The 15,555-nt window shown below is 37.1% G+C and overlaps 1 protein-coding gene across 1 annotated transcript in view; it reads left to right on the top strand.

Moving 5' to 3' along the window:
• Dcc (DCC netrin 1 receptor) overlaps nucleotides 1-15,555 on the top strand; it is a 1,075,620-nt gene that overhangs the window by 660,980 nt on the left and 399,085 nt on the right. Inside the window, exon 7 of the mRNA XM_021150630.2 lies at nucleotides 2,496-2,616. Coding sequence (XP_021006289.1) covers nucleotides 2,496-2,616 — 121 coding nt within the window. The remainder of the gene's footprint in view (nucleotides 1-2,495; nucleotides 2,617-15,555) is intronic.

Here is a 15,555-nt window from a genome sequence, read left to right as displayed (position 1 = left end):
AGGAAGGAAGGAAAGAAGGAAGGAAGGAAGGAAGGAAGGAAGGAAGGAAGGAAGGAAGGAAGGAAAGAAGGAAGGAAGGAAGGAAAGAAGGAAGGAAGGAAGGAAAGAAGGAAGGAAGGAAAGAAGGAAGGAAGGAAAGAAGGAAGGAAGGAAGGAAGGAAAGAAGGAAGGAAGGAAGAAAAGAAGGAAGGAAGGAAAGAAGGAAGGATAGTTCAAGCAATGAAATAAGAAAGGAAGGAAACAAGAAAGGGAGAGAGAGGGTGGTGAAGACAGGGGAGAAGAGAAGAGAAACAAAGCATTTGAGACAACTCCTTCTCACTGTCATTTCATGGGTTAGAATTTACAAACTCGGTTGCAGAATGCAGGGAGCTAGGATTCGCTTGCTGTTCAGCTTCCACAGTTAGTGATGGTCTTCAGGAAGACTTGCTTGTTATCATTATGATTGCCCTGCAGCAGACATAGACACTACTGCTTCCCTCACTGTTTTCCCAGGTGGAGCCTGATAACCCTCGTGAGAAGTGATGACAGACGTTGTTACTGTGGTCTTGGCTCTACCTGAGGAGCTACACAGTCTGTATGGTTTTATAACTCTGCTTCCCATGTTGGAAACAAAATTGACTGTGAACCATACTTCTTACAACCCCTGTAAAATTCTAGTTCACATTCAGTGTCCTTGTGGGAGACCATAGGATTACTGGCTTCTCCATTAGGAGAAGAAACATTTGCTACTTGTAAAAGCACTATGAAAACTCTTTGTTGGATCTAGGCTCATCACAAAGGTTCTGATTTCAGGCATATGTGCATATAAGAACTATAAAATCCACTTTTCAACTATGGAAAGAACTGTGTGATTAAAGAAGGTGGCCTTAGGAGCTTTTGTATTTGAGACAAATGTGACTCTGTCAAAGAAAAGCCATAACAGAGTCAAGTCACCCAGGCAGTTGGAACTAGAGCATAGTCATCCAGAGAGGCCCCCATGGTATCCCCCTGTGGCATTATGTGTCCTTGCTGGTAAATGACTCTTCAACAATCAAACAGATTTCAGTAATGTCCATAGTCTCCTAGTTGTATGCATTTTGTCACACCATACTTCTAAAGAATAAATCTCTACACCACACCGTTATCATCGCTGTCTCTGTTTTCCATTTTCGCTTTTACTTTCATTTGTTTAATTGGTTGGGTAAGAGTAGGAGAGAGCACCACTTAACTTTTGAATGCCACACCAATCCATTATTTTAAATGCAATGCTCTTTCCACTGCCACTGAATTAAAAAATGACCTGCCATTGGGCAGCTTGAAAAGTGGTGCATGTGCCTAAAATATATGCTACTTGCATGAAAAGGAAATTGTTGAGTGCCCTTAAGGACGCATGATAAAATGCAACATTTATTTTTTTCCCCTACAGTTTGAATAATCTTTCTCACAGCATGAGTCATTATAGCTGAACTATTCAAATGCCTCTTTTCTTTAGGTGGAAGAAAATGTATGGTATATGCCCTATTCACATCAAAATGTGCTTAAAAATGTTTCCTGAGTAGTTACAGAAATCTGAGAGCCATTGTGCTTTATACATGCAATGCTGAGTTCAGACAGTAACTTAGAGGAGAATTGTTAATTAGAAGTTAGCCAGCTTTATCTAAGAATTTTACATCAGTTGAAAATTGACTACAAGACACTAAAAACAATTAAGAATTCCCTGTGAGGTAATATTTATCTCTTAATGACTTTAGGGGAAGTGATTTAGCATGTCTCACTTACTGAACTAATTCTTGCACTAATATTGAAGATAAACTGAGTTTGTGTAATTAAATACTATCTCCAGATCATTTTATCATCCATCCTTGAAACAGATTGTGGTTTAAATTATACACAAAAGGAGTTAACTTTACTGTGTTTCCGCAATGAATTGCTGAAGGTGAAATTTTTCCTCTTTGTACAAAACCAAAATGGATATAAAAATCTATCATAGGCTCAACTTCTAGCACCCTAAAGATTATGCCAAAAAATTGCTCTTTTAAAGGATCCTCAGACACTACATTGGGCAAATACTTCCAGAAATTATTTAACCTGAGTAGTTTTCTCTTTAGAATTTGCAAGGAGGGGGAGTTTTTCTTCATTCATTCTTGTTTATTCATCTATTTATCTCCTCAAGTTTTCACTCCTTCATAATGTGAAGGAATCAGATTTTTTAGATATTGATCTGGATTTCTTTCATTCTTAATAAAGAAAAGTTTGAATTTAGCATTTAAATATCCAGGAAAATGTCTAGTTATATGAGTATACTTTCTTTACAGACTTACACAGAATCCTGCTCAAGGATTCAGAAAATCAAATGAAAGATATGAAATATTTTCCAGAAAGCATAGAACATATTGGCTCTATAGACTCATGATTTTTCTTAACTCTTCTGTGTTCTGTGTTTATTTTGTTACGTTGAGGTCTTTACCCCATTTACAAAATAATCTCATCTGCTTTTCTTTATTTTTTCCCCCTAGGGAGGAAGCAACTTACGGATCCTTGGGGTGGTCAAGTCAGATGAAGGCTTCTATCAATGTGTGGCTGAAAATGAGGCTGGCAATGCCCAAAGTAGTGCCCAGCTGATTGTCCCCAAGCCTGGTAAGATGTGGGAACAATAGGGCTTAGAGTTGCAATTGTGTGTGGCTTATTTGTAGCATTCACATAATTTCTGTGTGGCTCAAAGTAAGGATGAAATTATTTATATAATCAAGGTATACATGTGTGTGTGTGTGTTTATGATATATCCCTTCTATGAAATTTTATATTAGGTCTGTCTGTCTTATTCTGCTACCTGTCCTGTATATCAAATGAATTCAGAACCTTAGGAACATTCTTGCACATGGATTCAGAAAGCCACCAATAAAATATGATTGTCTGTCTATTATGTGACTGACTTTTGTTCCGTTATCCCATGTAAACATAAAGAGATATTATGTGCAAGTTTAGATGTGTGTATATATACACAGGTATATGTAAGGCTAATATATGAACTTTTAAAATATTCTTACATCCGTGTAAGTGGATAGAACTGAACACAGATGCTCAGGGACTTCTCTGGCAACTTCCCATAGAGCTGAAGGATTGGTTGGAGTTCTGAAAGATGTCTTTGTTTGTTTGTTTGTTTTCAATGAATTTTTCTTTCTTCAGATGATCCAATAATAGAGATGCCAAGAAATCCCTTTGAGGGGATGAGTCCCTCTGTCTTTGTCTCTGCCTCTTTCTTTATCCGTCTGTCTCTGTGTGTGTGTGTNTGTGTGTGTGTGTGTGTGTGTGTGTGTGTGTGTGTGTGAGAGAGAGAGAGAGAGAGAGAGAGAGAGAGAGAGAGAGATTAGGAGGAGGAGGAATGATGCCAAGCATGAGAAAGAAAGAGGGAAGAGGGGTTCTAGATGGAAACTTTCTTGTGCTGTTCACAATACAGGGATGAAAGCAATGAGCTAAAACTGGGAAGAGACTCATTTGTACACTTGAATGAAATGAAGGCTAAAGCTTTCTTGCTAAAAGATACACAATCAGTGGTGAAGTTAAGCCAGGAGCTAAGGCAGAGGATATTCAGAAGCAGGATGCCTAAACAGAAGATCTCTGAAAAACATAAAGAAGTGCATTGGAAATAAATGCACGCATATTTTCCACGATGGTGGAATTTGAACAAGATATTTTGAGAAAAACAGACTTTGTCCTATCACTCCAGATCATAATTACCTCTCTGACCCTAAAGAACCTCTATGTTGACATAAGAAATAGACTCAAGGGCCTAAAAGCACAAATGACACTAAGAATAAAGCATTTTGAGTACAGTTGTATTATTATTCTTATTTATTTATTATTTTAACATAGACAGCCATATGGGGATAAACAGTAAATTTACTATTACTTTAGTACTTTTGGCTAAAGTTAGAGTTGAGTGCTTGCATGAATGTATCTGTGCTTACTTGTTATATACATTCATATTTTATGGGATTGATTTGTTTGATCAAGTTTTTTCAAGTATGCGTTAAAATCTGTTAAAAATACCTTAAATTGGGGCTGTACTGGTGGCTAAGTGGATAAGAGCTCTGGCTGCTCTTCCAGAGGACCCAGGTTTAATTCCCAGTACCAACATGGTAGCTCAAAACTGTGTAACTCCTATTCCATGGCATCTGATGCCCTCAGACTGACATCCATGCAGTGAAAACACCAATAAAATAAAAATAAATAACTAATTTAAAAAACAGTTTAAGTTACTTGACCTGAAATAAAAAAAAAAAAAAAAACAAGAATACATGTTGATGCAATGGACATAGAAATGGATATTGTGAGGAAAAGTTCTTATCTTCTAATACTCTGAAGTTACCCCAATAAATGAATTGTAAACGTTCAATTGTTCATATACCAGAAAGTTCCCCTTTCAATAGGTGTTAGTGTGTTTTGTGATCCCCATAGATCCTGGTTCGTGTAGGTATGAGAGTCTGTAAAGGAGCCTGGGACAAGCACTGGTGTCGGTATTTGTTTCTTCACTAAAGTCGGCTTATGAAGATGTTCATCATCTCCTTGCGAAGTTTTGTCAGTGACACTTTGGGGCATCACCTTTTTCAATTGCCATTGAATTCAGATGAAATGGTATGAAATGAAGAGGGATATCCCAAAACATGAAAGAATATTACTATGAATCTCTTCTATTCCCCACATACGTGATAGATTGGGTTTTTTTCCTGCCTCCTGAATCTGGTCCTCAAATAATGGCACTCTAATTCCTCAGAGATGTAGTGTGGGCTGTGTGCACAGATGGTGGGGAGGCCAACTATAAATATGAATTAAGCAGTGAGGTTGACCATGGTGTGAATAACATAACCCTCTCTATTTAAATTTAAACAATAAATGGTCAACACACATTTTGGGCCACATTGTGACCCTGCATAGCACAGCTGTTCAGCTTTTGAGTACTCATAGACTTGTGGCTCAGAGTTTCCCTTGGCAACCATAGCAGTCTGCTTCTTCCACAAATGAAGACCGTAACCTGTTCATCCCAGTGTCCATTTCCATAAGCCTCAAGAAGTTTCTTCAGTCTCTTATCTATAGTTATCTGATGTTTGTCTTTTTTTTTTTTCCATTTGGGGGAGAAGGGGGATTGCAGTAATAATTCAATTAAATATATGTTGTTTTTTATAGAAAAACAAATTTGGGGAAAATGATTAGAATGTATTTATTGTAAAATATGAAATATATGTGGGATTTTCAGTAGATCAAGATCCAGTGGGTAGCATTTTAAAAAATCATTATAGCATTTTGAGGCTCCGTCAATAAAGGTGCTTGGGTAACACTGGCACATATGCATGGGGCACACTGCAGGATTTAGATCAATCATATGTATTTCTATGGACAAAGGATGAACCTTGGCTATGTAAGAGTTTGATGAACACCAGCAATACATAGCTACATCATGTAAACAGTGGCCTATACAAATTAAATACAACTCTTTAAGTGCATTAATAATCTATTCTCAGAACTGATGACAGAGATATATTTCTTTTGTTACTGTTTGTTTCAATTAATTTTGAGAGTGGGGTGGGGTTGATGTAAAGGGTATTTATAAGTCTTTCTCCAAGTAAAATCGAAAACAGAACCAATAACACTATTTAGCAAATAACCCGGACTTGGATCTGTTCAGTATCATAAAAATAAAATATTTCACCTTTTAGATTTTTCAGTAGCCAGATCTGCATATATGTAAACATTTTCTAGGTTCTTCTTTGTGTTGCTGATCATAGTGAAATAATTTTTCAACTGAGCCCTGAGTCCACATCTACTAAACTGGACTGAGATGAATATTAAATTAAGAACTCCATAAAGAGATATTTTTTGAAAATGGTAATAGTTATTTTGGAGCTAGAAAAGGGGGAAAGAGGGCAGAAGAGTGACAAATGATAAATGTATTCTTTTTTTCTATTTATTTGTTATGACTCTAGCTTCTTCTGGGATATATAAATTCTCTTTACAGTACACCCAGTAGATCACTGGAAGTAGCCTTCTAGTCATGGACTGGGGATTGTGTGACTAATAATATACTTACAACAGAAGATTATGTAATCTGATATGTATTTAATGGAAATATATACGAAAAGAATAAAATTATCATGGGAAGAAAAGATGTGCTCCTTATATTCTAGTGCAAAAATGCCGTAGGCAGAATCTGTATGATCACAAACAGAATTTAGTTTTAAATTTTTGAATGTATTGAACAAACAAACTAGAAAAAAATAGTGTGGGAGTCGCATGCTAATAATGCATGTTTTCTAATGCATGATTTATTTTTTCTCTTTCCAGTGTAAGTTCCAAGATAGAGTTTCACTGCAATATAGGAAATAAATTGGTTCGGCATTAAGAAAAATGAGAGCTTTTAACAATTACATCTCTTCCCCTGGAAAAGGTTACCTATTACAAATGATATTGCATTTTCAATATTTTATCAAGGTAGTATATCATATAGTCTGGAATTACCAAAAATATTTTGCTGGTCATGAACACCAACACATAAAATCAGAAACCCGTGGTATTTTCTTTTGTGAATTGATGAATCAAGGTGAAAAACAGTTTGTGGATCCAAACAGACAGGCGCCATGTCTATGTGAATGCTGACGTAACTGCATTCCAACCGTGAGCCATGGTGGTGTACATTTCTCAAGGTTGAATTCAACTCATAAAGTCACAGGCATTTTATAGAGCATTGAAATGGTGTTCAATTAGTTACAACACTTCGGGAACTGTTAGAATGCAATTTTTTTTTTCAGTTTATGGACACCTATATAGCTGTATCGGAGAGCCTGCAACTAAAGCTAAAATACACATTCTCCATCACGGTAGCTGCTGGTGGCAAATTAAGTTGAATCTCTCTCTTAACCCGAGAAACGACTGCAGTGTCAATGCTTCCGAGGAGGAAGTAGATGATCAAACTCTTCCAGGGACTCAGGGACATGAGAGGATTCCTACACAGTAAAATGAAGGCTAGAAGATCAACTAACATGCATGTCACCGATAGTTGTCTAATGCAAAATCATCTGCTAGTTAAAATGGCAATATGCTTCTCCTGAGTTCTTTCATTGAGTTCAAATGACTAAAAGTCCAACGCAGCATTATGAAATAAGTTCCTATCATAGAGATACTACAGAGCTCAGCATTCCTGTAGAATTATACTTTGTAAATAGTTAAAATTAATTCTAAGCTAAGAAAATACAGAACCAATTTCTCGAAAGAGCTACTAACTGAAAATATTAGCTTCGTCATATATGGCCATAAATTCAAATAACTAAAATGCTATGTTTTGCTTGCCATGCTAAAAATGAAAATAAGATTAAATTTGGGTTAACCACCCATCCTATTTAAGTCTCCAATTTCTATTAGACGTGTGGACACTCAAGTTAACTATTGTCCAAAATGGTATATGAATTTGGTGCAATTTGGTCATTTGCCCTGTACAAGTCATTTGAAAATGGGAGATGTGTGCATAGTCATCTTTATGTTCTTATTTGGCTTCTTTACACCCATTGGAAACATACTGAGAAGTTCTATACATCCTAGGTTTATTGCCAAAGCTTTCCAAGGCTCCAGTTTCTCAGTTGTAAATTGCAAAAGGGAATTGACCCAAAGAATTAATGTAGGGACTGGGGAGGTGGCTTAGTTGGTACACCATTTCCCCCAGAATCATGAACACTGAAGTTTGGATGCTCAGAAGCCACACAAAAATGAACATGGACATAAACAAACAAACAAACAAACAAACAAACACATAGTAATGGACATTTGTTATCCCAGAGATGGTGTCATGACAATGGTAGAAACAAGCTGATCGCTGACCCTATTGCTAGCCTGGCCTATGGGGTGAAGTTCCAGGTCAGTAAGAAGTCCAGTCTTAAACAAAAGAGGAAGGGACCTGCTAATTACACTGAGATTGTCCTCTGCTATGCCCTAATCACATATATGCAGATATATGTACCCAGACACACTCTCTTGCAGACCCTAACACTCTCAAAAGGGTTTAGACAATAAATGTGTTTTAAAGGAATTTGGAGGCTATAAATTGATACACAAATGTTGACTGTGGAATATATTTTTTTGTTCATTGCCCAAAATAATAGGTACTTATTGGGGGTAAATAAAGTAAAAGCTTGATTTCATTATCGTCTTCTACCTTCCAAGGACATAATTAATGAACAAATGTTTTAATACTTAAGCCCACTTAAACTGTATATTTTTCTGTTCAGTTAGCAATATTATTTCAAAGGAAAATAAAATGATTGCTAGTGGAAAGATTTTCAGGGTAGTTTGCCATATAATTTTAATAAGTCTGCCATCCAATTCGACATAGGCAGAGACTTCTCAACAAATAAAGGCTTGTCATTCACCTTGTCCTTCATCCTGCATGTGCTTAAAACAAGGAGCCAGTCCTGTGCTAATCAAGTGGATATGGCTGTATGGTAGGCTTTGACATTAGAAATGAATTCTGAAATGATGGCAGTGCATTGAGATCAGCAATAACTGTAAACCATACAACAAGGGAAATGTGAGAGACTCATAAATATTGATCACATCATATTCTGGTGGTAAACACACCAAACAATGCTATAATCTGCGGGTTCTTAAAATGATAAATATTGGGAGAGTAGGAGAAAATGTTGATTCTTCCATAGAATCCAAATGTTTTTGTACATTTTATATTCTTACCTCTTACTTACAAAATAATCACTCATTTTAGGTAGCTACGTCTACAGATAACACACACACACAACAAAGATATCTTAAATAATAATTAATATGTTTAATTACACATATAATTTGATAGCTATATTTCCAGCTATATCGTTATTTATTTTAAATTATTTCTTTTATGTTTTTAAGATTGTAATAGAATTACATCATTTATTCTTTTGCTCTCTCCAAAACTTCTCATAAAACTTTTTATCTCCTTTTCAAATCATAGTTTCTTTTTCACATCAATTGTGGGCACATATGTATCTATGTATCTATGTATCTATGTATCTATGTATCTATCTATCTATCTATCTATCTATCTATCTATCTATCTATTTATCTATCTATCTATCTATCATGTATGTATGTATGTATGTATGTATTTGTCTCTATCTACCTATCTGTCTATCTGTCTATCTATCTATCTATCTATCTATCTATCTATCTATCTATCTATCTATCTATGTATCTATCTATTCCTGAATACATATGTAGAGCTTGCTCAGTCTATATAGTGTTACTTGTATGTATGTTTTCAGTGCTGATCATTTGATACTAGATAATCATAAAATGTACTCTTTTCTGGGGAAGACTATTTCTCCTGCTCTCAGCATTCCTTAGTTATCTGTAGTTCTTCATATACATTAACACGTCTATTGTATTCCTTGTTAAACTCATGTTTAGACAGCCATGATGGTGAGAGTGTATGCTTATGGCTTCTGACATTCCTAGGAAATACAAACTCATGGCAATCTCTCTGATCGTCTGTACCCCATAGTCTTCCTTCTTCCTCTTCCATGATGTTTCCCAAGCCAATTATGTGCAGCAGTTGTGTTGTAAATGTGTCCTTGGGACTCATCATCTTTTTATTTTGGTTGGATGTGGTTTTAGGTAATGGCCCCCTCTGTTGCAATTAGGAGTGTCCTTGATGCAGGGTGAAGGATACGCTTATCTGTGCATTTATGGACAACTATTTTAAATGTATTTAGGGATTATGCTGGATAACAAAGTAGTGGTTGTAGGCTCACCTCAAAGATCCATGACTTTACTAGACCTGAGTAGTTGGCGTGGACTCCAGTACCACACATGATTTCTCTCTAGTTGGGTGGATTTTATGTTCAATGGAGAACTGTCTGTTCCAATCGAGTTATGTGTGCCACTATTTAACACTTAGGGTACTTGTGCCGTGATGGCTATTGTTGGGATTCATACATGTAATAGACATGTAAGACTTTTTGTTGCTTTCCGCCATTGAAGCATGCAGAGTACCTTATGGCACCATGAAACCAACAATTCAAAAGAGTGTTTCTCATACCTTATCTAGGAATTTTTTCTTAGACTTTGGCTCCTAAGGGGAGCACTGTTGGCACAGAGGAGACAAATTTATCAAAAATTGTTTACGTACATAAGTGTGTATGTAATAAACAGAGAATTATGTGTATTGTGGATTTTTGTTAGCAGTTAATAATATGACTTTTATGACTGCTACACTAAGGTACTGGATAGAGTATTACCTGCATCAAAACTAAGTATTAAGATGAGCTACAATCCTTAAAAACTAACTTTAATTCATCTCAAGTTTGAACTGTTCTTGAAGAACCTTAAAACCAACTGGCATTTCTACATATGTAACCAAAAGCACAATGAAACCACTGAATTGGACCACTCCATTGAAACAAAGACTGATTGGGTATCAAACTGCAAGGCTAAAGCTCTGTTTGAGCCTCTCAGGAGACGCTATATCAGGCTCCCTTCAGCAAACACTCTTGGCATCAGCTGTAGTGTCTGGGTTTGGTGGCTGCATATGGAATGGATCCCCGGGTGAGGGAGTCTCTGGATGGTCCTTCCTTCAGTCTCTGCTCCACTCTCCTTTAGGCATAAGCAATTCTGGGTAAATGTTTTTGAGATGGATGGGTGGCCCCATCCCTTAACCAGGGGCTGTGCCTAATTGAAGCAGATGCTTGCAGCCAACCGTCGAACTGAGAACAGGGACCCTAATAGAGGAGTTAAGGGAAGGACTGAAGGAGCTGAAGGGATTTTCAACCCCATAGGAAAAACAACAACATCAACTAACCAGAACCCCTCTCTCCTCCACCCCAGAGCTCCAAGGGACCAAACCACCAACCACTGAATACACATGGAGGGACCCATGGCTCCAGCTGCATATGTAGCAAAGGATGGCTTTATTTGGTATTAATGGGAGGGGAGGCTCTTGGTCCTCTGAAGGCTGAATGCACCTGTGTGGGGGAATGCTAGGGTGGTGAGGCAAGATTGGGGTGTGGGTTGGGGTAGCACACTCATAGAAACATAGAGGAGGGTGGGATAGGGGGTTTTGGAGGGGAAATCGGAAAGGGGATAACATTTGAAATGTAAATAAATAAAATAACCAATAAATAATTTAAAACACAAAACAAACAAACAAAACACCAAAATGTAAGGCTATTTCTCATTGTAGTTGGGATAGCAGAGAGACACAAAATGTTGAAAAATAAAGAGAGTTGGGGTTTTTTTGTTTTGTTTTGTTTTTGTTTTTGTTTTTTTATGGCAATCCAGATGATGGTGCCTTTGAGCTGATGCACTCTTTCTGGATTGAGTGGGAACCCTTGGCCTTTAGAGAAAAGGGAATTAAACAGAAACCTATTTTAGGAGATTTACTGGGAAATGCTGAATTTAGGCTTCTATTTACCAAATGACAGCCTTTCTCTTTGCTGGATCAGAGTTCTTCTATGTATCATAATAGTACCAGCACTACCATTTTGTGTGGCCCATTTTAGACTTAACATTGATATCTATATATTGTCTGGTTGAAACATTTAGTCTTTTTCTTTACAGTTTATAGATACCCAGGAGTCATTTCATCATTAAATTGATGACTAGAAAGGAACTCTGCAGTTGGTGGCCAGAGTATCCTTCATGCTTACCCCTATTTCCTTATCCAAGGGACTTAAGTTATTCCATGTAGGGTTGCATTTTGGCTTGCCTGACATGACCAAACACCTTCAAAGACTTATTGTTGTCCTAGGAGAGTGAGAGTTTCTAAATCTGTGGTGTCCATACTAAGTTTCAGGAACCAAAAATAGACACCTGAAGTGGGTCAACAGTAATGATGTCGACTAGGCCCACAACTACGTCAGTCTCTTATGTCTACTTATTAGAGCTGCTGACTGCATGACACCAGATACTGGTCATCGAGTTAGAGAATTTACTACTCTCCAGTGGTAGTCACTTGATCTTTCAAAGATATTGCCTCTAATTGGCTTCCTCAAGTGGTCTACTTTTATACATTGAGTGAGTGTTCAACCTGATGGATTTCTTTCAGTACATGATCACTTGATTGAAACCTTTTATGTGAAGGATGCAATTTAGTTGACCTGAACTTCAAAAATTGTTCCATCGGGTATCGAATTCCTGAAGCTCATCGACAGACCTCTTCCCCCAAATTTTTGTGTTCCTGATCTTTATATCACTCCTCAATCTTTAACAAATTAGCTAAACCACAGTGTCTGTGTGTATATGTGCTGCCTCCTTTGTGTGTCTATGGATATGCCTGTGTGCCTTGCCCTCTGTTTGTGTATGTGTCTGTTCCTCTGTGTGTGTATGTATGTTTCCGTATATCTTTATCTATATGTGTGTGCGTGTGTGTCTATTTCCTTGTGTGTGTGTATGTATGGGTATGTATGGGAAAGACAGAGACAAAGAGACAGAGACAGAGTGATGGACAGAGAGAGAGAGAGAGAGAGAGAGAGAGAGAGAGAGAGAGATGTTTATTGGGGCTTGCCATGATCTCTACACTAATTGGTTTTTTTTTTTCCTACATTATAAATGCTATAGAATCCACAAGGTAATGTAGCCAAATGTCAGGGATTCTAACATAGTCCAGAGGGTTCAAAATACCTGTTTCTACACAAGAATGAAACAGTTAAATTACCAGGTAAATTACTGCAAAGGCATGTGTGGCCTAAAAATCTCAAATTCTGTTAGTGTATATAGAAGAGTAATATATAAAATCTATCCTCACTTGTAGAACATATGTGATGATATTTCTCCAAACATTGTAGCACTAAACTCTTCCCTGGTATAATAGGCCATACCATCTTTACTGATTTTATCTCCTACTCTCTAGGCATATGTGTTTCACCAGAGCATCCCAAGGAGTTGTCATTTCTTGCTCAGTTGATCTCACTAAAACAATGTTATGAGTATAATGGCCAAGTAAAGTAGATTGCATGCTAAGTGGATTGACCAGGTCCCTTTGGACTATGTCAAGACAGAACAGGAGAGTTAGCAGAACCCTGGGGCATGACTGTAAATGAATAGTACTTTTCCATCCTAGTAAATGAGAATGTTTGATTATCTTTCCTTGTGAGGCTGAAAAAGCACATCACTGTGGTTAAAAATGTTTCACTGGAGGTTATGGTAATCGGCTGTAGATGAAGATATGGCTTCTGGCACAGCAAACATAATATGAGCCACATTTAGCTAAGTTTGTGGTTATTCACTGCTCTAGGCTCTTACTAGCTTGTGATGACAGGATTGCTGAATTACATTAAAATATGATAGAAAATACCATTATTTAGAATGTTCTGAGAGCCACTATTCTTTGTTATTTTCCCAGCATGTGATACAATAGGGTAATAAGTACAATGAAAATTGCAATATTGAGATATAAATACATAGCAGAAGAGATGTTTCGTATATAAATTTTAGAATACTTTTAGTAGAATATACCTTTTAAAAAATAGACCTTAACTTACAAGTCAAATGGAAATGGAAATCCACAGTAATATTTTAACCAAGAAATTATGTAGAATTTTTAAAAATTAAAGTATGTAATTGGAAACAATATCAGACAAGCAGCAAGGAAAACTCCAACATGCCAGGCCTTTGGCTCCCAAACTACTCAGATTATTGTCTACTCCTTCAGTCACTTAAAATGCCTTAGGAGCTTTTGGGTTTTTATTTAAATGTTTTAATCTGAAGAATAATTTAAAAACATGCAGTATTTTAGAATATGGGAAAACATTTCGATAGTCATAATCTGTTCTACCTAGGTAAGAGACCAACACAAAGGAAACAGAAATCACAAAGCAAAATAACATTTTGAAGAACGAGCTTATATCAAAGACTTGTTGCTACAACTTTAAAACATTCTCTTTACCATCAAGATAGTATGGCCTAGAATATTGAACTTTTTTCATTTCATAGATGGAAAGAAGGCAGATATCATCTATAATACTAAATGACTGTAGTAGTGTAACCAGGTTTCACAATGATAGAAACCTGCCTTGAGTTTGCCAAGTGCTAGGTACTATATTAAACCCCAGCTTCTTAGTAACATAGAACCTAATTCATTCCCTACAATACAATATTGGAGTTAAAGTCAACCTTTGTGGGTGAGTAAAGTCTTTCACTGAGAGGTAAACTGAATGCCCAAGGCCATATAACTAACTTTGGAGTTTATCTGACTTTGAATTTTATAAACTAGTCCATCTCTGAGTCTGATCAGATCAATGGGTAAAGTTTAAAAGTTGTCAGAACAGATATGGAATGTGTAATGAAGGGTTGCATCCTTAAAAAAGTTGAGATCCACTCTACAGGGGTAGACAGAGGATGTTAAGTTAACTCAGAGGTGAACCATGGTTCCTAGCACTGGCCTTTGGTTGAGTCTAACATGGTTTATTGTTACTGTCCCATATGGAGAGATTTAGATCTGTTTTCATGTCTCTAATGAAAGAGTGCTTTCCTGCAAGTACCTTGCCATCCATGAATGGTTGGTTTAACAGTTAATGAACTTGAGGCACACATATTAATTAATGATTTTAATTAATGTGCAGGGAACCTCTAGTGTTTGTTAATTGCTCAATAGTTTTCAAACACTTAGGGAAGGTATACGCAAGGAGCTAAATGAAGACTAGAAATGGCAGATTCTTTTTAAGGAAAGTTTAATTATTTCAACTAATTATCCTTAAAGTGTAACAGAGCCCATGTTGATTGTGTTCCATTTTTTTTTATCCTAACCATATCTTAGAAAGATAGTAACACCATTTATCACAGAAAATGAAAAGCCTCCTGCTGTATTAAAATACTTTTTTTACTTACAGTTTTACTTTGTTTTAAGTGAGTAGCTGGCAGTAACAAAATTCCCTTTTTAAAACAGAAAGTGCCAAATAACCAGCAAACAATTCACAGAGCACATGAAGCTCAAGAAGGAGGAAGACCAAAGTATGGGGGCTTCGGTCCTTCTTAGGAGGAGAACAAACTACTCACAGAGGTAAATATGGAGATAAAGTGTAGAGCAGAGACTAAAGGAAACCTGCCTTGAGTTTGCCAAGTGCTAGGTACTATACCCACAGACTGTCCCATATGGGGATTCATCCCATATACAGTTTCCAAACCCAGATACTGTTGTGAATACCAAGAAGTACATGCTGAAAGGCGCCTGATATGGCTGTCTTCTGAGAGGCCCTGCCAGAGCCTTACAAATACAGAGGCAGATGTTAGCAGCCAACCATTGGACTGAGCACGGGGTCCCTTGCCATGGACCGGGCCTAATCAGCCCCCCCCCCTCAACCCGTGGGAATCAGGGGTTGGACAGATGGGCATAGAGTTGGCAGAAATTGACAGACAGACTCGACACAAGGGAGTGTGGTTCTGAATGTAATATCAAGTCGAGCATCAAACTTTTTATGCAGAAGAAAATAGGGAAGTTGGGTGACACACTGGCAAGGTATAAAGAGGTTACTAGATTCTTACACAAAACAGAGGAATGCAAACACGGAAGAACTGGCAGGAACCAACTGGGATAAAATTCAATGT

This window comes from Mus caroli, chromosome 18 (genome assembly GCF_900094665.2).
Source record: "Mus caroli chromosome 18, CAROLI_EIJ_v1.1, whole genome shotgun sequence".
NCBI classification, from domain to species: Eukaryota; Metazoa; Chordata; class Mammalia; order Rodentia; family Muridae; genus Mus; species Mus caroli.
Note: the sequence above shows the minus strand (reverse complement) of the source record. Positions and strands in the feature narration are given on the sequence as shown.